Source organism: Haemaphysalis longicornis, unplaced genomic scaffold, assembly GCF_048455015.1.
Source record: "Haemaphysalis longicornis isolate Haplotype H1 unplaced genomic scaffold, Haemaphysalis longicornis Haplotype H1 scaffold_7, whole genome shotgun sequence".
Classification (NCBI taxonomy): Eukaryota; Metazoa; Arthropoda; class Arachnida; order Ixodida; family Ixodidae; genus Haemaphysalis; species Haemaphysalis longicornis.
Genome location: NW_027526422.1, coordinates 141,706,912 through 141,731,993, shown reverse-complemented (window position 1 = coordinate 141,731,993; position 25,082 = coordinate 141,706,912). Strand labels below are relative to the sequence as shown.

At 45.5% G+C, this 25,082-nt stretch overlaps 1 protein-coding gene across 1 annotated transcript in view; it reads left to right on the top strand.

The window, feature by feature from the left end:
- LOC144147089 (uncharacterized) overlaps positions 1-25,082 on the top strand; it is a 293,400-nt gene that overhangs the window by 30,582 nt on the left and 237,736 nt on the right. Inside the window, exons 5-8 of the mRNA XM_077679136.1 lie at positions 12,825-12,932; positions 15,574-15,678; positions 20,526-20,664; positions 24,549-24,673. Coding sequence (XP_077535262.1) covers positions 12,825-12,932; positions 15,574-15,678; positions 20,526-20,664; positions 24,549-24,673 — 477 coding nt within the window. The remainder of the gene's footprint in view (positions 1-12,824; positions 12,933-15,573; positions 15,679-20,525; positions 20,665-24,548; positions 24,674-25,082) is intronic.

Below are 25,082 nucleotides of genomic sequence, written 5' to 3'. Positions count from 1 at the left end.
TGTTCTTGAGTCACCGATGCCAAATCCTAGACAGGAATCCGCACTGCCCGTCGGAACAGCCGTAAATTTCTAGGTAAGTTATAAATGCGGCTCTCAACCAGCGTAGACTACCCTGAAGAGTACATGTGCGCCGACTTTGGCGTTTCCACAGCAAGGTTCTTTGTGTTGTTGGGTTCGAGGCATCTTCGCCTAAACCATTAAAAACATTCTCCGCCCCCCCTCCCTTCATAAACACTCCCGCTAAAAGAGGAGGCAAAATCTCGATGCTTTCTGACTTATCCATGTTTTTTTCCCTGCAGAAGGGCCCGTCATGCCCCCCTGGTCGCTTTAAACGGTGTTTTGGGGCTCGGAGTAGATATTTCTATCATCCCGTTATGAGTGCGCACCCCGATGTCGTGTTCAAAAAAAATTACGCCAATCCACCCTGTGAATGTGGTTGGAAAGCAAAGCTGTAAACGGCACCCACAACGACTACCCATGCGACGTCACTTAAATTCACTCACGTCATTCAGCAAATAGTGAAACCATAGAGAAGTTAAATGCACTTAACCAAACCCTTATTACTTCAAAGAGATATTCTTGGTAAGGTTAAATAAATACATGATGCAAGAACGGTGCTTGCTTGAGTTGTATTAGTGTAAAACATGAGTGGAAACTCTTTTTTTATAAAATTGCAGCTCAAACCCTGGGTTAGACGATCTCATTTCTCCGTCTCTGCCGTCGTGGACGGAGGGGACGAGATCGGCGGCAGAGACGACGGAGGAGGAGGAAGAAACATTTGTATTCAGATTGCTGAACGGCCTTGAGTGCGGCCCAGGGGAGTGGTTCCTTCTTCACTGTAGCCCATATTCAGTCCGCGCCGCCTGTGCTCTGTCCAGCTGCTGAAGCTGGGTAGGCAGAGAGGGGCTGAACAGCATCATCTCCCATTGCTTCTTTTCGGTAGTTGACGGAAAGAGAGGGGGTTGCTCAGGGCTAAAGTCGCACACCCCGATTATGTGGCAGAGTGTTCCTAATTCTGAGCAAAATTTACATTCAGCGTCGTAATGATTTGGGTGCATTAAGTCAAGACGCGTCCGCGTGTGTGAAGGAGCCGAATTGTATGAGCCGTAGGGTAGTTTCTTGTTATATGGAACGGTCAGGGTAAGGCGGAGGTATGGTCTGTCTCAGAAGGCGCTAATGCTGGTTTATGTCCCTGAACGAGACAAGCGTGACTGTCCTCGTGCAGCACCGTAGCACGCGGGGCAAAGGGCAGGCTTGGTGGTCGTATTCGTTGCCCTCCATGGAAGCGAGAGCGGGTGCCCAGATGAGCTGAATGGAACCGTTTGGGGAGTGGTTTTTAGCACGCGCAGTGCAGGTCGGGACACCAAACCCGACTGGTAATTCCGGTAGGCTTGTTGGGAATCCGTGACGACCTTACAAACCCCTGCTTGAGTGAGAGCCAAGGCGATGGCTGCCTCTTCTGCTGCCGTCATGTCTTCGGTCTTGAGTGAAACACAAGCAAGGAGATTGGTTCGGGAGGTAGCCACAATGGTGCGTACTCTGTTCACGATGTTTGCAGGCGTATGTATAGATAAGTGCGCCATCCCCCCCGAAGGTGGTATTGAGCGCTTGAACCCGTGCTTCTCGGCGACCCTCGTTGTGTGAGGGGTTCATATTTCTAAGCAAAGGGAGCACCTGTAGTTCTTGTCGCCAAGAGTCCAGGAGTACATAAAGCGGAGTGACATTCTGTGATGACCAGCCAATCTGGTAAAGGATGCGGGGACCCGCCGCAGTTCTGCTCATTCTGAGCTACTGGTTAGAAAGACGGCCCTCTATCAACTCTTCCACCGTGTTGTACAGCCCCGTTCTAAGCAGCCTCTCTGTGGACGCATCATGGGAACACCAATGGCTTTTATATATCATTATATTAAGCATCTTTATGTCCTCCTTGCCCAGAAGAAGACAGGGGGTTGACGTAAGTTATTCTCGAGAGGACAACAGCTTGAACTATGGGAAAGCTAGAGGTCTCGCTTCTTGGTGGAAACTCGCCTGATCATGTGTATGATTTTACTAATACTGTGTTTGGGGCGCTGCAAGGATAGGTCACCCTTGGTGTTGGCCGGAAGATTTAGGCCCAGGATCTTGATGCTGGGGCTTTGAGTGATGGCCTGGCCATCAAGGATTATTTGAATGTGTTCCTTGAGGTGTCGTTTGGCGTGAGGGCGGACGACAGGGAGCTGAGACGTTTTACGTGAACACTGGAAGCCACAGGCTTTAGCTCATTGGCGTACTAGAAGTGAGATGCCATGGGTTGGTGTGAGCTTCCTTTATTCGCTATTGCGTGGCATTCAGCGAGACTGCAGGGGTTATACCCGTAGATGGGCTTGGTGAGTGCACCACTTGTCTTCCCCGTCTCCGCGTGGGCTCTTATCTAAATCGTTAAGACGACGGGCTCTGGCATTGTTACCCTATTAGTTCCACGTTCGATTCCTGGCGGTGCCAGTAAATTCTTTTATTTGTTCGCGGGAGTTTTCTGTTCAAAGCAACGGTCGCGAGAGAACCCTTGGGGCGTAGAGGTAAAAAGCTTTGCTTTAGAAATGGCCGCGCATGTGCTCCTTTGGTTGCAAATGTCGACGAAAGGCGATAGTCGACTGGCCCCCTGCCAAGTAAATGCCTCCATTCGCTTTCTCGCTTACCTCCCATGCTGTTCCTCTCCCGTCGCCCCCCTACCAAGATAAACACGCTAGATGTTTGCTTATTAAGTCAATTTCAATTTACCGCGTTCCACTGTTCCACGTCGGGTGCCTCGATGCCAGCACTGCCGTACGGCGGACACGCGCGTGCATCGACGTACCATACTGCGGCGTTTATAGACCAAGTTGCCATACCGCTCGAGCATTCCAAGCGGAACGTGGAACCTATCTAGTGGAACCTTTCGTTTCTGTTGCCGTTTGATTTCTTAAATTTCGGCAGGAGCTATAGTACTGCTGACTGCAGCAGGCTATGGTTTTCTGCACTTTATGTAGCATTTAGTTTGCTATCGGGAAAACCAAGCATCCGTAATTTGTTAATCAAAAGAACACAGCAAATATCACTTACGTATTGATTTTCTGCCTTATATTTGCGTAATGTGTTGTTCTTGTTCAACAATGTTGAGAAATACGAACATTGCCACCGCTCTTAGACGTTTAAATTTGGCTATGCGTATATAAGACTATTCCGCAGCTTGTGTTTTACTTTGGCCGGATGGCTGAATCGAGTCACAAACAGACAGACCGACACAGAGGCAGACCGAAATTTCTTCGTTTAAGTCGCCCAAGAAATACTATCGCCTTTAAAAGAGCTGTCGGCGAACCTTTTGTTGTCTACTTATGTGAGACCCAGCACTTTGCTTGGCAAGTCTTCCCAGAGGCTGAGGTCTAAGAAAACTACCTTCGGCGGGTTTGCCTGTCGGATAGGCTCATGTGTGCAGAACAGTCGATGGCGTGGGCGGTACGAGGTGGCTTCCACTACTACAAGAATCCCTCCCTCAATTGCAGATGTTCCAAACTTAGTGTTCAGAAAGTCAGGTGTGGTGATTGATTTTCCTAAAGCGCTTTTCAGATCCGACTTAGGCGCAAGCACGCTCCAGGACGTTGCTTTGAACCGAACTCCAGTGCGTCTTGAATGGATGACGATCATTCTGCATGGTACGATTACAGGTTAGAATTTAAATGCGTAGGAGCGACATCGCCTGATGTGACGTTCTCATTTAAGACCATTTACTTTTCTGGTACAGTAGCACACTCGCCGCCGTGTCGCCCACGCGCGTTGACTCTGCCTACACGGTTTGAAGCCTAACCAGAGTAGTTCCTTAGTTCTTGGTCAGATGTTTCGTTCGGCGACCCCCTGCATGTCCTGGTTGTGTGCTGTGGCTCTTCCCCGTGAAGCATGTCGGTTGCCTTCCTTTCTTTTATTTTGGGCTACTACCCAGGCTTGAGCATGTGCAGCACTTCAGCAAAAATATTGCGAGATGGTGCCAAGACGTCATGTTAGTTCACGTTTTTCCGGGTGCGTCCATAATAGAAGTGCGTTCTTCTGGCTGCAATCGCCTGCGACACTCATGCAGGGTGGACGGAGGGTTCGAGGAATAACGGAGCACTGCCTTTGTTCTGAGAGCGGTATTCCCTTTTTGTTTTCAATGATCCCAGTAGAAATTAGAAATAGCAGAGCATTTGCAGGTGAATTTGTGCGTTGTGAGTGTTCCCATAGCGATGTCCAATGCTCTTTTAGGAAAGGGCACCCATGTGGCTACATCGGCTACCAACCTGGCTGAATCCAGTTACTCTCGCAGACCGGCACTGTTTGGCAGTGTTGTTGGCGCCGACTACAAGTAAAGCAATAATGTTTCACTAGTTCGTAATATATTTTCTGGACTGAATGGGATGACCTTGCTCACGATTAACACTAGCAGGTTGCATTGAAGATATGGTTCTAAAGCGCGAATCTTGGAACTAACTAAAGGGTCTCGAATGCTGGGTCATGGTACTCAGCTGTAGCCTCAAACTCATCAGAATCCGTCGTAATAATTTTTACAATTAACTGCTGATTATGGCGAGTTGGTAGTGAAAAGGGGATCATGTATGGCCACGATTTTTAGGCTCTCCACCTTCGCAGCAGAGATAGGGCGAGGACTCAGATTGTTGCTGAAACGGCTATTTCATCATTTTTTACTTCATCTACACCATTTTTACAAGGCGAGTACTTGAGGTTAGGGACGGTCCCTCGGATTTGTGTTTATTGTGCCCTCCTTGAAGCAGCATTGGCCCCCCTGAACGCATTGTGTCAGATTTGTAATTATTGTCTGGCTGGTAGTAGATTTTTCATTTATTTGGCGGGTCAAATATCCAAGCAGAATCCAGTACAAAACGCCCAAATCATGTTCGACAAAACTGCCGCCACTACCCGTTAGGTTTTAAACGAATATAAAATAAATATTCGACATTATAAGCCGAAAGGTGGCTTCCCGTAAACACAACACGGGAGTTTTTTTTTTGTGTAGAAACTGACAGTTTTGCGCGAAGAAAGACGCAGTAAGTATGTCAGTGTGACGATCCACCTATTATACATTGCCCTAAACCTGACACACAGCTTAAAAGCCAGCAGGAGTACTCGGACAGTGGTCTCAGAAAGGATGACTGACTGTGGAGCACGCATATTTGCCCCGTCGTCGAACTATAGGCTGATCAAGACACCAGTCACGTATCATTTACTTGGAGGTCCAATGAAGTACGGCGAACAGTTCACAACTCAAAAGGGAATTCCTCAAGTTAACCGACATCCACCCGATATTTGCCTTTGCCCGTTTCCCTATAGGAAGATTTATGTGCTGATGGAGGTAGACCTGCCGACAAAATGTACTTTGCTGTATATTCAAAGAGACAGTCAGTCAACGCGTTAAGCAGAGCTTCATGCTGACGATGGCCGACATCAAGGCAGCGATTACGGCACATTTTCTAAACAACTTTGTCATCGACAAACTCGTACCTTACGTCGGTAACCTTGCCGAACATTCCACAGGGCCCGTAGTAACGTGTTACAAGCTTTCCACAGAGTCCTCGACTTAGGACGGGCGTGCGTTTCCAGACACTCCCCCAGTATAAAAACGGCAGTCCCGTGGCTGACGATGCATCAATGGCCCAGCGATTTTGCTGCCTTGTTCGTAAGCACGACAGTTTCCGTTCCTCTTTGGCTTGTGTTGCAAACTCATGCAGCTGGACATTGTCGCTACCTGTGTCATGGGGCAGCAAGGTATCTACCATAGAGGTCCCAGGTCTGCCATAGAGAAAGAACAGAGTCATTTAGAATGTGTCTTCTTGAGGCGTATTATAAGCGGAAGTAGGGTATAGCATCATGGCGTGCCATATGTTCTACTCAACGTTGGTGCACATGCTTAGCACGTCCGCCGTTCTCTTATTTAGGCGCTCAGTAAGTGCGTTTTTCTGCGGGTGATACCTGGATGACTTCCGATCGGACGTACCGCTGAGTTGGCGGATTCCTTCGATGAGCCCAGTAGTAAACCCCTGTCTTTTGTCGGCAATATAGAGAGCAGGAGCACCATGGCGGAGAACAGTTTTCGTAATGAGAAACTGGGTGACCTAAAGAGCCATCCCCCTAGAGGGATTTAGTTTCCACGTACCGAGATGGGCAGTCGGTAAACCAGTTGATACAAGCCGACGGTGTCACAACCTGCACCAAAAACTTCAGTGCAACCTCCAAAACTGTTTCTTGGGTATACGTATGGGCTCCATCCGACCGCTAGTCAGAGTGGGTGTTTTTTTCGCCGTTGGCACTCCTAAAACGTGCGTTCATAGTGGCGCAAATCTGGTGCAAGCTTTGGCCAGTATGACGTTTGATAAATCATGGCCAGAGTAAGGGTGTAGCCGAGGTGACACGTTGTAGTTTGTGGCAAGCTTTGGAGAATTCGTTCCGAATACTGCGGAACAAACACGTAGATACTGCTGATTAGGCAACATTTCGCGCTATACCGAACTCCACGGAAGGAGCATGAAGGTTGATAGCGCTGCCAAAAACATCCTCGGTACAGTAAGGGCACGTGCTTCCACAAAATAAATCAGCGGCCGTAGCTCCGAGCCTGGGTGCCGCTGATCCGACCCGTAGGATATAAAGATCACGCGACGACAACGGCCCTCATCCCTGTAGTCATTTGCCGACGCAGGGAAGGCTGGTGCTCGCGAGAAACAATCGGGCTTGTTAAGCTGTTGACCGGACATGGAACGATGGTGACGTTGAATTTCTCAAGCCGAAAACTCCCCCGTGCTAGTCGTCAAGACGGGTCTTTCATGCTCATCAACCAACAGAATGAGTGATATTCTCTTACCAAAGTAACTGGACGGCCATATACGTACGAGGGAAGTTTAAGCACTGCCCACACGACGGTAAGGCACTTGTACTCGGGGGCCGCGAAATTGGTTTCTGAAGGGTACACTCTTCGGCTGTTGTACGCTATACTCCTTTTGGTGTAGTCTTGCCACTGCAAGAACCGCCCCGGGTCCAACATTACCGGCGTCGGTATCAAGTGCGGTAGTGGCGTTTTCGCCAAACTGGGTCAAGGCCCGTGGTTTTTGCAACCCTTGGCGTAGCTGGTCGAACCCTGTATGCTGCTCGTTTTTTTTCTGGGGACGCGATATTGCCTAAGCTAAGCTGAATTATCGGGACTTCAATGCGATCGAAGATTTAAATCAATCGTCGGTGATAGCAGCTTACCCCAAGAAGCTTCCGACAGTTTTCGTGTTGGTAGGCATAGGGAGCATGGCGACCGCTTGAACCTTGCCCAGATCATGTCAAACTCCGGCAATGTTGACCACATGGCCAAGCACGAGCAGTTCCTCGTACGCCAAATGGCTCTTGTCACGCTTTGGCTTAAGTCCAGCACATCGCATTTCCCTGGAGACAGACGTGAGACATTCGAGGTGTGCTTTAAACGTGGCAGAAAATAAGATCATGTCGCTCAGACACGTCAGGCAGGTTTGGCACTCCGCGCCTAATCCATCAATCTATGGAACGTGGTAAGGGCGAAATACAACGGACAGCAAAAAGACTTAAATTCGTAAAGTTCACCAGGCTCTACAAAGGTGGTTTGCTCATCGACCTCAGCCGAAAAATACCCGCTTTTTAAGTACATAGTCAAAAATGGCATGCGCATCGCAGTGTGTCGAGAGAAAGCCATTCAGAGGTAACGAATGAAGTTCTTGTTTTGGTCACCTCTTTGCCCCGCGGTAATCCAGGCAAAACCGTCATTTACCAGAGCTCTTTTTTCTCACATTCCGAGAGGTTCTATTAGGTGAACTGCTCATAATTGTGGCTGCACGCTTACATCGTCTACGGCGGCATGCAAAGGCAAATGTCTGTGCCCGGTAAGCTACTCTAGAGAAGGGTTCGTCCATGGGCTCACCAGGCGCTCGCACATATATGTAATGGCGTTCTATTCGGGCACAAAATCAAGACTCAAGATTACGTCTTTGAAGAACCATGGAAGAACAACAAAAAAAACAGTCAATGTCTCCCTAACGAAGGTTAGCCGCACACTTCCGTACTGCGGTCATGAACCACGGCCTCCGGCAGACCGACACTCTGGTATATTTTATGGAGTCCTTACGTTGCGCAAGCTTCAGCGGAATTGTTCGGTTTTCATGGAACAGTCTGTACCGGTTCCCAGCAAATTTGTCACCTCATGTCTGTCTATTGGATCGCTGAGCTCTGCAATAGGGACGTCGTCGGAATACAGGGTTGTCGCCGTTTTACTTACACACCGGCAGTACTCCGCAGGTACTTTTCTCTCATTGAATCGTTATCGCTACTGCGAGAATTTACGTCAGCAGCAGTTGGAAATTTTCGGACTTCTGCTATCCACAACCGTGCATTGCTAGGTTGCTTCGTCTGATTTCCACGTCATGGGCTGGGAAGCAGGACTTGGAACCGTCTCGAGGGGCGCCACGGGTTGGCGCGAGTAGCGTTGTCGGAGAGGGTGATTTGGATAGACGAGTGCGTGCCGTGTTGTTGTATGGAGCGACGCAGACGGTGGTTTCTGCCGCCTGCTGGCCAGGCCACGACGGACGAGAAAGCTCGAACCCTCAGAACACAATATCGTGGTAAGGGCCCTGTCTGTGACCGTGGCGAGGTTCTCCACAGTGATAGAGAAGCAGCCATCGATCAAATGTGCGCCCCATATCCACCTTGTGAACCGTGTAGAACTGTAGTGCTTGTTCCGCCACTACCCAGAACCATAAAGGCGGTGGTAGCTGATAGGCTAATGGAGTTGGCCGAATTAAAGTGTGCTGACGCATTGCTGATGCGTAGCTTACCGAAAGCTTCTACGCGGGCGGATCGGGCGGCGAAGATATTCGTTGCTGTTCCTTCCACACAATTCTGGCCAGAGAGGGCACCTGTTAAACAGACGAAATTCCGACTTTCCCTAGCTCTTGAAGAACCACCGACACGATTAACTCCCGCAAAGGACTACCGTGGCTTGTCAACATGGCAGCGTTGCTAGAACTACTGGGGGACCTTCCAGAATGTTGGCAGCTTTGCGCTTGCATAACTCAATTGATTTCCCTGGCCTCCTTGATAAACTTTGGCGCGATGCGTTGTGGACTTCGTACATGCCCGGCAAACAGCTGCCGCTTGGTGTCGTGCATCACGTACCAAAGTAGTTTTAGTGCTACCCATAGCTTGGTCTCACCAGTCCATGCTGTATTATATCGCGCGGAACTGTTTACCGAAGTCGTTCTAGGTGGCAAAGCTATTCACGCGTTTCTTTTATGAAGTACCTGCACTGCACGTTTGGATATTCCTCAGTTTCTGATCACCATTCTGTTGGTAGAAGTTGGCAACGTGTTGAAATCGCGTGATATAGTTGTCATCGTCCTCCAAGGAATCCCCGTATCACATATTCGCGTTTTTAAGCTGGTGAACTCTCCCCTTGGGAGCGGAATTGTCGTGCGGTTGGCGCTTTCGATGGGTTCAGTCGTGCTAAAGATGGAGCGTAGAATCGAGAGAGTGACTGGGCCGCCTACGGCTGCTCTGAGAAAGCGGGGTGTCGACGAGGCGAGGCCTTTCTAGACTGGCACACAATGGACATCCCGTTCTTAGAATACCCGCTTCACCACTGTTGCGTTCCGGTAGACGCAGGCAGGAATATCCGGCTCACGATGCACATATTTAATACACGTGGCGTGTACCCGCAGCGGCCAGACATGAGAGGTACTCGTACGGCGGGTCTCAGTAAAAATGGATTTATTCGGCTCACAAGTGCGGGGCAGGCACATTTCCACCGTCGTTTTTTTAATATCTGCTGACCAAAAAACCCGGCACCTATCCCTCATTGGGCAGTGTACAAAGCACGGCGACCAGTACATACCCCAAAGAGTGGATTAGTAGGTATAACCGACATCCAGGAGACAATGTAGAAACACCGCTAACGTCGCTGAGCTGGGCATTGTAGTTTCAAAATGTTGGGGTAACTGCAACATACATCGTTGAGTAGTATCACTAGCCGTTTCACTGTGCGACGGTGAAAAATTCGGCTGAAGAAAAAGATTTTTTGTCTAATACAGAAGTTCACTGCAGCTTGCAGCTACTTTCTGCTCAGATTACACTACGATTTCTAGCGATAGTATATGACTGCAAACCAACACCTGACCAAACACAATCCCAACAAAAACAAAACCGACGTCAAGCAACTGCTGCTGCAAAGATGTAGTGAACCACCGGACACATGCAACTACCGGTCAACTAATTCTACGAATCTGCCGTTCTAACATACCACTGAAGCTTCCTTTGCACCGCAATCACCTCGGCTGTTTCATGGATGAGCTACTCCACGCTACTATAACAAAGAATACGGCCTCAACTCGCATACTAGCTCATCCTTTCATCATAGAGCTAGGGACCGCTTTCAAAGTCGTTCCCAAGATGGCATAATAGCGAATAAGTTTCACTAGCTTCGCATGTGGAAGCAATACGAGATGCGTAATTAACGATATCCGGAGCTGACATTGCACTCTGGTTTATGCACAAGTATATATCTTTGCTCTAGGGCACTTCAAATATGGCTATGTATAGGCGCTTCCTGGTGGGCCCAGTTAGAACAAACTCCTAAAACACAGCCAACTAGATACGGTGCCGCTGACTTGGGAACTGACCTGTCAAGTTTAAAACGCAATAGCTTATTTAGGACGTCCTAGGTCACTGTGCGATTAGAATCGACGTTCCTCTGTCTTACGCTACAGCTGCATTGTCTAATAATGCAAAGGGGCGTGCCCCACGCACATGATACATGCCCCTTAGGCTAGCATGTAGCGCACCATCACGTCGCGGATCTTTGTGCTACGACAGCCACGACACGTATAACGCACCCAATTCCAAAATTTGGCTAATATCGACTGAGGTTGCCTAGAACGTCTTTGAAGGGATGCCACGAGGGTCAATAATGAGCAATTCTGGAGTCAATTCAAGTCAAGTCAAGTTTATTCGACATCAAAATACAGATATTACTAGGGACCATAATACAGATGTCAGGAGCGTGGACAAAAAGCCAACAAAAGCGGCTTGACGGGTGCACCCTAATTTATTTATAAAACAAATGTGTGTACTTACGCAAGAGGAAAAAACGAAAACACATACATAACTCAATGTAGTAAAAAAATAATTCACATTCCTTGGCAGGAACATAATGAATTCAAGCTAAAACCAAACTGCAACAAGATGCAAACTGCAACACTGCAACAAGATGCTTGCACGGACACGCACTATTCGCATGTCGAAGTGTTCCAACAAAGACGCGTGCATGTTTGCTGTAAATATTATCCACGTGTTTGTTTCATGTTAAGTGTTCCTCGAAAAAAACGCCGAAGATTTTCACATAAGGGACAATTTCGAGGCTGGAAGTATCAATGCACAGGCTGTTGCTAATACTTTCTTTAGAATTCATTGGTTTCAATACCGCTGCTTTTGTTTTGAAAGTGTTTATCGTTTATTAATTAACTGTGCTCCAATTATCGAATTTATTTAGCAGATTGTTTGCATCGGGCAATAATTTAGTACTATCTTCACCAGAAAGATGTAAGATGGTGTCATCTGCATAAATAACAAATCTGCAAGAGTCGACGATATTTACCAAGTCATTAATATTATATAAGAATAATAGTCTCCCGTGGATGCTCCCCTAGGGTACCCCTAATTTAACTGCCTCATAATCAGATATTTTATTGTCTATCACCACAGCCTGGCATCGAAATTTAAGGTAGCTTTCTGCATACTGACTCGACCACAATGTGACCACAATGGACAAACTGGTTCTCTAAAACCGCTACCCGTTCTGCCTGTGACTTTAAGCTCTCGAAGATAGGTGCACTGCTTCATTGGCCCGACACAAAAGAACCCGATACTGACTCGACAGTATGATTCTCCGCTACGCAGTTCACGGCGAAGCCATGGCCTAGGTGTACCGTTTTTTTTACAAAGCACGCTGAAACGATAATGGCATATATGCATAGGCCAGCCTCTACAATGGTATGGAGCTCACGGCACTGGCTTGTTCGCAGCTTCCGTAATTCTACCAAACCTACTCCAATTTTTGTAACCTAATGCCGCAAGTTTATCTGATAATTCTTGCCGACATATGTTATGAATTCGCCTTATACTGTTTGTTGTCCGCAGGAAACTATACTCCAGGCTAGGGCTTGTCTTCGGCTGTACGCACGACATTCCTAACACCTGTCGTATGCAGCCCTTGGCATCGTTTAATGATTTTATCCATCACTTTTTTGAGAAACACTCTAATATAAAGCAACAATGACCCAATCATACAGATGTAACAAGCCGTTTGAGGCAGGCGTGGTTAGTCTCCCGTCTATAATAATGCAACCACACCCACTATTGTAGTAATGTCATTGCGACCACTGCGTCTAACAAAATGAAAATCTCTCACCGCCTTGTCTGGTGTGTAAACCTTACCAGGGCGCAAATGCTGCCATAGATATTTTCACATGCGTGCTTCATTCGCATATCCATAAAATTCTTATTAGATGGCTTCCCTCTCGGGAAAGGTAAAGCTAATATGTTCTCTTCTTTGTTTCCTGTGCTCAGCGGTTTCAAGACACACGCTTTTTTACGTTCCTTCCACAGAAACGGTGTATGGAAAGTTTGAATGCTCCTTTGGCTAACAAGAACCCAAATCCTCTGCATCGATAACGGTTCTAGGAATTGTTTTGAGATTCAGTTATTCTAATTTCGTAAGCTGATTTTAGTTGTGGTAACTGAAGACGCCTAATGCTTTTTTTTAGTTTTTCGACAAAGTTGCCTCAGTGGATAGCGTGACACCAACCGGCGACGTTAAGGTGACCTTTGGAAGAGTCTACCAGTGCACAATCGCGTCTGAACATCTTTTCAAGGTAAGGGCACCCATCACTAACGGCGTCTTTTAGCAGTGAATTTCAGACGAAAGGAAAACAGTAGTGCGAATCGCTTTCATTTAACAAGAAAAGGTTGATTTTTGTTTCAAGATTCAGCCTACCAGACGTATTTAGCATTAGGAGAAATATCGGCGAAACGTAAAACATTTATTCAGTTTGTCGTATTCATTGCCTATGCGATCTGTTATTCGCCAAGACACAGACGTCGAATCAATAACAAATGTCGGATCGCTGTTAGGAAAAATTCCACGAGGGCGACAAATTATCCCGAATATACCCTACCCTAAAGTCCATTGAAGTACACAAGCCTCAGCTGGCCTGTATCGGTAGAATAAAGTGTCGTAATTAAACCTATAGGACCTGCCCCGGTTTTTCTTATCACACAAAATAGGTAAATAGAAACATATCAGGTGTCGCCGCCTATGCAATTCATTGCACTATGATTTTAAAGCCGCACATAGCGCACGGTGAAACAAAAATTCCAAAGCTTGCAGAAACATTTTTGTCAGGAAAAAAGAGCAAGGGTTGACTGCCTACCTATTAGGTAAAGATATCGGCCAACTTCCCCTTAGCACATCTTTTTAAGCGAATACGAGATGTGGTATTACATATTAAAACTAGGCTGGCTGAACTGAGCCCCAGGCTTTGTGTCTGCGTCCATTTTAGTCAAATATTTCCTTTTCAGTTAACAGATCAGTCAAAAAGTGTTAGCGGTTGAACGCTGTGGCCTACCGCACCTACCTAATACTAGCTTCTATATAATATTATGCAGAAAGTTGTCTGCTTAACAAGCCATATACAAAGTAAAGTGGCTTTTTTGGCAAAATTGCCGGTTGCTCAGGCGCGGAGCCCACTCGCAACGTCTTCGTTCTTTTTACCACCTAGCTTCTCGAACCAACTACCGGCTTTGTCAACTTATTTTTGTACATCTTTCAAAAGCACAACCAAGCACATTCCAGTGTATGTATGTCTGTTTGACTAGGCATTGTGAAACGAAGCGCGAAAAAAACAACGGCACTCCGGAAGAAATAAATACAACAGGAGAGAGCGCTATATTTGTTCCTCCAGGTTTTCCGTTGCCTTTTTCGTGCTTCCTTTCCCCATGCGCCCTTAGCAACTCACCCAGCTTTCTTTGTTACTTGACCACACAGATTAACGGCCTTGGTACATAGCTTCCGATGCTCAAATCATCGGCTAGGTGGTTTGAAGGTGTGACTTATGGGCTTGGTTGGTCATCCCGCTACCGTCGCTCAATGTGAAGGATGTCCGTCATCCGTATGCCGCATAGCGCTGACGGAACCGCTGGAACTATACGTCACGTTTGTGAACCCCCACAGGACCTTGAAAGGGCTGCCAGAGGACAATAACATCCTTTGTACACGCCAACGAGGGGGGACGGAGAGCGTAGCTACACGAGAAATTGAGAAGAACGACATCTATGTGATTGATTGATTGATTGATTGATTGATTGATTGATTGATTGATTGATTGATTGATTGATTGATTGATTGATTGATTGATTGATTGATTGATTGATTGATTGATTGTAGGGTTTCACGCGCCGATGGAACGCAGGCAATCAGGCGCGCCGTAGTGGAGGGCTCCGGATTAATCACGGACACACGGGCGTTTTTTCTCTCCGCCTCAATCAAAAAAGCGGCCACCACGCCCGGGAATTGAACTTGCGACCTCGTGCTGATGAAGGCAACGCCTTAGCCACTCAGCCACCGAGGCGAATCCACAACGATATGCGCATTCGAGTATCTACAACGGAGTTTGTAACGCCAAAAAACAGCTGCGGGCGGCGTGACGTTCCACGGCGGAAGGAGGGGCGAAAAATAGTCTGGCGAAAGATAGCCTTTCGATCAACGTGCGATGAGCGTTTTCTATAAAATTCCATTGTCCTTTGGGTCTGCGGGAGTCGATCACACGGGACGCTGCTTAACGTATATTTGCCACGCTCAATTGTTAAGGACGCGGGTTCGATTCCCTGGCACGGCGGCCGCTTTTCTGATGGATGCGAAAAGCGAAAAGCCCGTGTGTTCGAGATTTCTGTTCACGTTAAATATTCCCAGGTGGTCAAACGTAATCTTGAGCTCTCCACTACATCGCGCCTCATCACCTGTGTAGATTCGGCGCGCTAAACTACACAATCATCATCATTAGCGTACGTTTACGAGAACACACGTCAATCATAAGGAATCCTACTTGCACCAACCTTACATTGTATCGCAAGAAGTTTGGCTGTCATTCCGTGTAGAACAAAACTCATGTCCTGTATCGGCATAGTTACCACTATTAAGGACCTGGTAGTGATATCCTACGATTATATAAATGATATCATGAGGGTCAGCAACACCCCTATCACTCTGCGAATGAGAAATCGTGCACTAATACGCACTGTATTACTTTATACTATGCGTTATATTTCGCGTGTTGAATAAATGTGCAGTTGGGAGTAAGCGTCTGTTTGTGTTCCTTCGGTCTCTCCCTCGTTCCTTGGATGCTTTTGACTATCCGTTGTAGCACTTGTGTAAAAGCAAAGCCTTGGTGAGCGATAAAAAAAAGAAGTTTGTTTAGTCGTTACGGCTCTTTAATCTCTAAATTTGCCTGTGCACAGATGCCAAGCCTTTTGCCTGGTGACATTGTGAAGCTGGTGGATGATGTCCGTGGCGACGGAAACCTCCAACTTGAGAACGGAGATCAGTGCAAATCAGCGACCAAGGTGAGCCCTCAAAACATTTGAATGCATAAGAAAAAAAACTAGAGCTCTAAATACGTGCTTAGCTAAGTTAAAAATGAATCACTCTGAAGCAGTAATGTTATCCGCCTCAATGACGGAATACTTATTATGTGTGTTTAAGCTTTATTTTTGAGGCGCGTATGGCCATGGAGACGAAATTAGAAGTGCTCCTAAGCATGAAATGTCCAAATTTTGTCAGCGCAAGGTAATAATTTCTACAACTGTTTTTAGACGATTCCAGTAGGTCTTTTTAATACTAGACTACAGATCTATTATAAAAGATGCAATGTGAACCTACACACAGTGTGCATTGCATCGTAGATATAGCTCTCAAACCTGACCCGCCACGATGGCTTAGTGGCTATGGCGTTGCAGTGCTGAGCCCAAGGACGGTGTTTCGATTCCCGGCCGCGGCGGGTGCTTTTCTGATTGAGGCAAAATGCGAAAACGCCCATTCGTTCGAGATTTAGGTGCACGTTAAAGATCTCCAGGTGGTCAAAATTAATCCGGAGCCCTCCACTACGTCCTGGCTCATCGCCTGTGAAAAGCTCATAAACCTCATGGAAACCTCACAGCGCGAAAACCTCATAATCAATTCAGCTCGCAACCCTGAAGCTATTTATGGAGTGATTAATATGGCTATACTGACTTAAGATTATCCACATGCGAACTTTCGACATACAGTTCATGTTTGCGTTTTATTTTTTTATCGTTATTTTTGTCGCCCTCCACTGCAAGAAGCCATCGCCATGCAGCGCGATTACATAAGAAAACAAGACTTTCATCAAAGGTGTATGATTTGTTTCGTGTCACTTTGAGTGTATGTGGACCTATACTATTTCAACGTTAGCGTAATGACAGTTCTGTCGCAGGAATAAATACAAATATCAATTTATATACAAAAAGTTTGGGCGGGAATGAACCTATATGAACCTAGAGGTACAATAATGTATTCGTTTAAAAGGGTTGACGGTTTGTAACAACAAAGAAAACGATATTAAGAGTTCAAATAATAAACGGCTGCTTGCATTTAGAAAGCACGCTGCGTGTAAACACTCGGTTACCACGGGCACCCACAAGAAGATCTTAGAACCAATGCCCAGTGCAAATGATAATTCACCTGTCAGAAAATATGGTTGTTATCAAAAGTGATCGGATTTCAAGCAAACGCCTGTTTTGTTCCTTGCGCTCGTGCCGCCCCATATGGATATGTGAGCATAAATGAGAGCCTAAGAACAGCTTTTATGTGGTTTTATAGAGCCTATAAATGCCTATTTTGGCGTTTGTACCTAGATGTCTATACATTCCTAAAAGATGTGTTTTCAAAATTTCCGGCTGTAAGAACACAATTTAACCTAAAGTTTCGCTTTGGAGTGAAGTTTGAGGTGGTTATATATTTTACCGGTCAGCATTAAGAGTTCGGAGCTCTATGAGGTTCAAGCTAGTCCTCCAGTTCAACCAACTCCCGTTAAAAAACCGCTAGCAGCAGTGGAATGGGAAGCTCATTTTCACTGACAAGAGGCACAATGTTGAATCCAACAGTTTGGAGATGCTGGTAGTTTTCTGTTGTTCCCACAGTTTTTCACGGTGATTCCTAGATTTTTGTCTGCGTGCTCTGCAAACATTTTTTTTTCGATCTTGTGCAGTCGTATCCTCGTTTCTAGAAGCATACTCAAATCCATCTCTATCTTCAGCGAAATGGTTGAGAATGGAAGATACCTTCGCTGGAAAGATCATTTCTATATCGAACAACCAATGCCAAACCACAGAACAGCGGGACTTCCTTACGATTTAAAAGTAACACTGCGGACAGGCTCTGAGGCAGGTTTATCTATCAAATATCTGATTGACTGCTAAACACCTTTTGAAGAAGGCTCTTCGAGTGTGCGAAAGTGTATTTGGCTGTAATAGAAAGTCTCGCCTGGAAAATTTGGATAATTAGATATGAGAAAATTACTAGAGGGTTACCTAACAATCTACATGTAAGAGCAGATCAACTTCTTGATAAATCGTCATCGCTGTTGTTTTTATTATTTGACTGTCTTTGTTGCGTCGTGTGTAAAGTGCGTCAGGCAGACATACACTAGCGCTCTTTTGAATCAGTATTCCCAGCTATCAAGAATTCTTTTTTTATTTCTGCTTCTCTGTATGCGATGCTCGAGCAGGCGACACTGGCCATTGAACATGAATGTAAGCACTGCGCTTGTTTAATTAGGTCAGTGGGTCGCCATCTGTCCAGTTCTTTTATGGGACAATTTAGGGCTATGGTCATCGGTCGGGGCCTTTTGCCAGCAGTTGTTTCTTTGTGGCATAACCACTAACATGTTTGGTTTTTCTGTCGTAGATACTGGTCGCACGCGTTTTCGTTTGGAAATATTCGCACTTATGTAAAACCTATCCTGCCTATATTAACGATGTTGGAGACCTAAATCCTTGTATTTCCGGTTTATTTTTTGTGCCTAAAACAAGTTGCCCTTAATGCCTGAAAATCCGGCTTGTTGTTATGAATGGTTTGAAATACAACTTAGGGTAGCCACAAAATATTGAACTGACAAGAATTGCTTGAGCTATAGGGGAACCACAGTGCGAAGAAAGGAGGTGCTCACAGGCTTATACGATGCTCTGAATATGTCCGTAGCCATTTGACAACATCGGGTAGGGAAGGACGACCACATACTGTTGGTACTCTAACGCTTTTAGATGTACCCGAGTTGGGTAATATCTTCTTGTAGCTCGTTCGTAACCACATCTAATTAAGAGCGTCTTGTGGAAGTCGAAACATTTCGGTATTGTTTTTACCCTTCTGTGTCAACACCTTTTTTGGGTTAGACATGTTTCCCTCTAAAATAGTACCAAAACGTCGATTTTACGTTTTGTTCGACACGTAAGCATAGGCAGGTGTTTCAAGATTCGTTGACCCAGCGACCGTTATGACGTTTGGGATTGATAATTAGTTTTTAGCCTTTGAACCGCAGGGGGAAATTTACTAGCTTTATGATCGTCTTTTCTGCCAAGATTCGTGCCTTTGTTTCTTATAAAATGGCCAATGAAAGACAACCTTTTTGTGAAGATATCCTATGCGTGTATCATTTTCTGGATTGAGCTATGGAAATTCGGAGCCCGGTGACGAGGAATGCAACAGTAATCAATACAGCTAACATTAAAAGATGCGAAATCGGACGGGCGCATTTCACATTTTTAAAAGGTTTTGCTTGATCCCTTTACCCTTACTTTTTTCTGGTTCGGCGAACACGGGTGGTCATAAACGTGCTGAAAATGGTCGGCGAGCGAAAAACAACGCCGCACGTTGTATGTGACAATGCCCTGTTCACACATTTGTTATTTTACAAATATACATAGAGGTGTTGAAGCCGATAGTGGTTGTTTGACTTGTGTGCACATTGGACTGTGTTTGAAGGCTAACCTGGTTCTTGTTTTTATGTTCTATGAGTGAATCATTGGGGTGACTCTGGCGAAACCTTATTTCTGGCTCCGTTTTCTTCTTTGTAATCCTTCGCCTAAGTCTCTATACTGATTGTTTTGCGGTTGCCTAGACAATATATTGGCGGCAGAAGAGAGCACACAATACTGTATTAGCGACAACCGCCCAAACTACCGCTGTGACGTCACAGTTTCTTCCAGTATGTTCTCAAATGTTAGCTTTAATAATGTTCAGTTTCACTGACCCCACAGCTAACGTCAAGTTTGCGGTAGAACGGGTCAATGCACCAAGCTAACGACTTAGCCTTTGAGTTCACTTTTCTCCAGATCTGCCTCTTTGTGGCACTATTAGTACACGTTCAGCGTTCAAGGTGCGATCTTAATTTTGAAGTGCGTTCTTATCAATGTGGCATATTAACCAAATTCAGGAAGTCGGCGTAGAGGATGGCGCGGATGCAGATGTTTTCTTTCAGTTTTCTTGGAAATTATACGAGTAAATCGTGCGGGAAACATTATTGCATGGCAAATACATTGGAGACTCAAATATGGCAAGGCAGTACACAGGGTTTAAAACTGCCTTGTGTGGTATTTTAAATATGCGGTGATATATTGAAGTGAAGCTTTCTTTGTCGAGAGGTGGCAGCAGGCGGTGCCGTTCCCTGGCGGAATATTCGGCTGGGGGCCCTACACGCCTCCTCGTCCGCCACACCTGTGGCACAATAGAAAGAAAGAAGTTGTTTCTAGAAAATACTACCACATGGCGCACTGGTTTCTGCCGCCGGCGCATTTGCCGCCGTAGTTTATCGTAGCCGCGGAGCTCTCAGATGGATTCCCAAAGGTGCTAAATGAGCTGACGAACATGCTTGAGAAAAATTGCGCAAAAACTTTCCAGCAGCGTCCAGGACATCCACGCCCAAAAACGTCTTCGCCAACAGCGAAACGAGTTCGCCCACCACAATTCTATGCTGAATATGCAGCCTCCAAGGCGTGAGTCAGGGCAAAATAGCGTGACGGCAGAAAACGATGACGAGCGTCGCGAAAACTCCGCTCAGAAGCGACATGTGGAACAAATAGTCCACAAGCAGTTTCGTGTCAACCTAGTTAGTCCAGGGCACCCGCGGAATTATTTCAAGCGGTTCCAGCTGTACTCCATTGTCCAGTTCAGAACATCGACATGATTTTTGAGGTAAATATCAATAAAGCAGTCCTACGCGTTCATATGGACATATGCAGGGGATCCGCCAGCTTTTTTTGTTTTTGTTTTTTGCTGGCTCTTTTGGGAAAAGTCAACCTCGTTCATTGCTATGCTAAACTCACTTTAAAAGGAGTTCGTAATGAGGCAATGAGGAAAATCGTGTTTCCATTATTCCCCTTTTGCTCTTTTTCAGGCCTACGGACACATTTGTCTCGTGCTAGAAGGAGGCGTCAAAGAGCCTGGCGAAATATACGCTACAGTGGGAGAAAAGCCCCACAAATTCCGGCCCTTTCATCTGGACTTCGTCGCGAGACCTTTATACGGCGATTTCCGTTGAGTTGTGACGATGTTTTCTCGCTTTCTTGTTCGGGGTGTTTTACATAAACTTTTTTGTTATGGACACAAACACGGAATTGATTTACAATGTGGTACAATGTGTTGCATATCTTTATTTATTTGAGAGGATGAGAACCGTTCAAGCTTTGTTTTGCACTTTGAAGACAGCTTTCCAATGAAAACGCGATTTACACTAAAAAAACGCGGTAAACCCTGTTCAAATCCTCATACAAAAAACAGAATTACCAATGCTCCCGGCCGACTGCAGAAAATGGCATCCAGCATCAACAACGACATTCGTCCTGTTTTTCACATAAAAAATGCCGAATGCAACGTCACGCAGCTCCGGTAGAACCTCTGCATCACAAAGGCAGAGAGGCTTGGGAAAACAGAGCGGTGGCGCTGAGCGCTCTATTACAACGCTATTGCCTAAAAAAGGTGTAGTATAATTGTAATAAGGGTGTAGGGAGGTTCTTACACCCTTTTATTTAGGTTTTAACACCCTAATTTGTAGCGTTGCGCCTCTTTTGTGGCAAAAATGGCGTTGACCACCTGCAACTCCTCATTTTTTCCGTAGGGTATTGAAGGTATCTGAAATAGATGTTTGCTATTGGATTACAGCGATGGTTATTAGGATATATACCTAGTTCTAAATAGACCCACTTCACCGACTGCGAACACTGTTCAATTCGAACGCTCTAGCTTCTCTTTCACAGGCACTATATTTGTATAAACTTATTGCATTAACAGTTGCTACGCATAAGTTTTAACGCCCACCACGCAGTGGTAGTATCTGAAAACTTTATTGTTGTTTGTACTGATTGAACTTAAACATTGTGTTGTGAGTCCAGCATAATGATAAAACGAGTTTTGTACCGTGTATGTACGGTTTGCGGCTATAAATAAGAATGATTTTCGTTTGAAGGCTATATAAAAACAATACCCTGAATGGACTGACGCACTAACTCTTTGTTTCTTCTAATCGTCACCAAAAGCCGGTAAAAGTGTTGCAAGGTAGTTACGCCTTTTTGGTTGTAGACGCCCTAACACCCTTTTGCGCATTTTCTAAGTACACCCCACTGCTCTAAACAGGTGTTTTATAGACTCGAATGTGCTGGGAGATGGTTACACGTTCTGTCTGGTTCTAACATCTTGTTTTTGTTTTGGTGGAAATCACACCTACTGAACACCCTCAATTTCAGTCGGGTGTTGAGGGGAGTTGAAATGGGTGCTCAGTTCAAGTAAATTGTGCGAATTGATATTTTTTTCAACACCGTGAGGTGCAAAACATTCCCACGCTCGTAGAAAATATTGAAGTCCAGCCATGCTAAAGTATGTTTAAAACCTCTGAATTTGGAGGTGTTTTATGGCCTTTTTCTTGGGTTCCCGCACAGTAATTTGTAGCTCTACACCCACGTTGTAGAAAAGGGTGTTGAAGTAATTGCCACCCATCTTCGAATTTGTTCAGAGGGTTTGTACGGTTGAAGTTAGTTATAACGAAGTAGTATCAGGGCAGCAAATTAGTTTCTATTATCCGGTATTCGTAGCAATATTATAGGTGAAAATCGGCTGTAACAAATCGGCAATCTGTCTCGCGCGAAATACTTCATACAAAAATGAATTGCGGGGGGCTTCGAAGTCACTAGACGCAAAGTAATACTTATTTTTCTCTTTATTGCATTTCAAGCTCAATGAATCGGAGCATGGGTAGGTAAATTGAAAAAAAAACAACGTTTGCTTGACAAAACAGACCTGTGTCTTTGTTTATTTGATGGAGGCTGCTCTCAGCACTGAGCAGGATAGAGTTTTCCACAGCGTCTACAAACAAAAGACTCTTTATACTTCAGCAGTTTAAAATGCCGGACGGTTTCTTTAAGTAGCTTCTCATCCTCCAGGTCAAATATGTTTTGTTATATCAGATATTGCGCGCGGCTGTCACCGCTTCAGTTTCATTATAAAAGAGTTACTGTCATTGAAATAAAGTGCGACCAACCAAAGTTCGTATTCAGTTCGCTATAACCTATAATTCCGTATGTCATTGTTCGCTATAACGAGCTTCAACTGTAATAGGTTTGCAGCATTTAATAAAATATTATGACTTATTCAGCGCAATAACTGCAGCCCTTTTCCAACTTCAGCTCACGGAGAAAGTTTTTTTTTTGCAAATGGGCAAGATGCCTTGTATATGCTCACGCTTAAATGCATATTTGCAAAATTACCACTAAAATATTTGATTTTTGCGACAATCTCAGCGACTCTGTCAAAAAACTTTCCTTTGCTGACTAAAAAAGCAATAACGGCACAGGCATTTGCATGACAAAGAAGCATACATTTGCCCGCCCCAAGCATGACATCGGTTATCTTGCTCAATTCATTTGCGTTCTACGTTGTTACTTCTGCTTGTTGAATGTGCCTGCATGTCATGCTGCGTGATCCACGAATTCCACGTGGTCACGGGTATTTTAGGGTGCTAAGCAGCCTTACGTCCTTATTTTACGGTGTTCACAAACAGACCATTTTTATTCTTATACAATTTTTTAGTCAAAACACGCTTTAAAGGCGTGCAATGGGAGAAGATTTTTACACCCTTTTTCGCCAAAAGAAGGTATAAAAGTTAAACTCGAGGAACTTAGATGTTCACGGGTAGGTAAGTATCACAAAAAGAGCACTGAAAGATGTAGTTTTCAGTTTGCAGTGAAGCACAGAAATACAGAAACAACAGTGATTTGGGGTATATGCCACGCGACTCTACAGACGCTCTAAAGTAAATGAGACTCCGCATCACTTATATAGGTTTATCATTGTGTAAAGATGCGAGCAGACAATTTCTAAAAATAAGGTAGGCTATGTTTCAATGTGGATCTATATGATTAGGTCAAACGATGGTAAATTGGTTGGTTTTACAGAGATAATAAATATCTTGAATTGCTGTAGTATGTTGCGCAGTTTTAGCAGCGCGAGAACAGGCATTCCATCCTCTGAACTGAAGTAAAATGTTCTCGGTAGTTTGGGGATACCCACATAAACCTGTCAAGAACAGTTTCCTCTGCCTCCTCTTTGGAAATATTCACCTCTGGATTCACATTCCATGTTCATTTGAAGAATCCCTCCTTCTATACTTTGACGGGCTAAATGTTAAGCGAAGGAAGCGGTCTTTGTATTTTAAGCACCGCAGCTGTCATAGGAGAGACTCCGTCAGCCGACTTCTCTTGATATTCGGACGCGGGTTCGATTCCCGGCCGCGGCGGCCGCTTTCTTGATGGAGGCGAAAAGCAAAAACGCCCATGTGTACGACATGTCAGCGCAAGATAAAGATCCCCAGGTATTCAAAATTAATCCGGAGCCCTCCACTACGGCGCGCCTCATCGCCTTCGTTGCGTCGGCGCAATAAACCCTACAATCAATCAACGACTTCTCCTTATATGTAATGGACAGTCTTGTACCAACCAGAGGGTCACAAAAAAAAACATCTGCAATTGGCGTTGTAAATGTGCGGTTGGGAAGCACAGCCGCCCAATCAACTGAAATAGTAGTTGCAGTGGGCGTGTTATCCCAAAGCTTGGACGTTGATGGCTGTAGTGTTTATGCACCAATAGACGCACATACATAAAGCGGTTTGTAGCCTTAAAGACGGCGGGTCCCCTGACATCACATTAGGTTCGTTGCTATCAACCCGGGCTTTACAACTGCGCGCGCGAGCATGTACGAACGCCCGCACGCACGCAAACACGCACACACACACACGCCCACCCGCACATACACGCAAACGCACGCACACGCACGCACACATGTGACACATTTTTTTCCGGCCGAACAAATGATGAACTACTCTTTCTTTCATTCCTGACCTCTGAATATATGCCCTTCTTATATTTTTCAGTTGCCAGACTGACTAAGTATGCCTCCAATGAGCACGACTCCGCATGCCTCGGAGAAAATCTTCTTAGAGCATTGCAAGGCTCTATGCAAGATCTGCCTGTCGTTGACACCTCCGCCAGTAGCAAGGTACGCATTGGAATAAATTCACAATGTATTAGTAAAATGTCGCTTGCTAGGCTCTCATTTATTTCACGCAAAGTTCTTGCTCAAGTAAAAAGCGATTATTTAATTTGACATGGTGTTTTAGGCTGGCGTTCAGGTCCCGTAACATAGCAAGTACAATGTACACCATACTTATGGGGCTACGAGCATAGAAGAGTGCTAAAAGAAGCTTGTCTCAATATTTTAGGCTTAAAATGCAGCTATTTGTACAGTCCTCACGGATTGAAACGCGACACTGCGAGCGCGTGGCCGTCGGTACATGCAGCGCCGCCCGTGAACGCCCGTGGAAGCTAGGTGTTGCATTGTGGTATACCGGGAGGATGAGAGCGTGTTGACTGTAGGTTTACTGCTTCCGGGTGAAAATGAGCGGGAC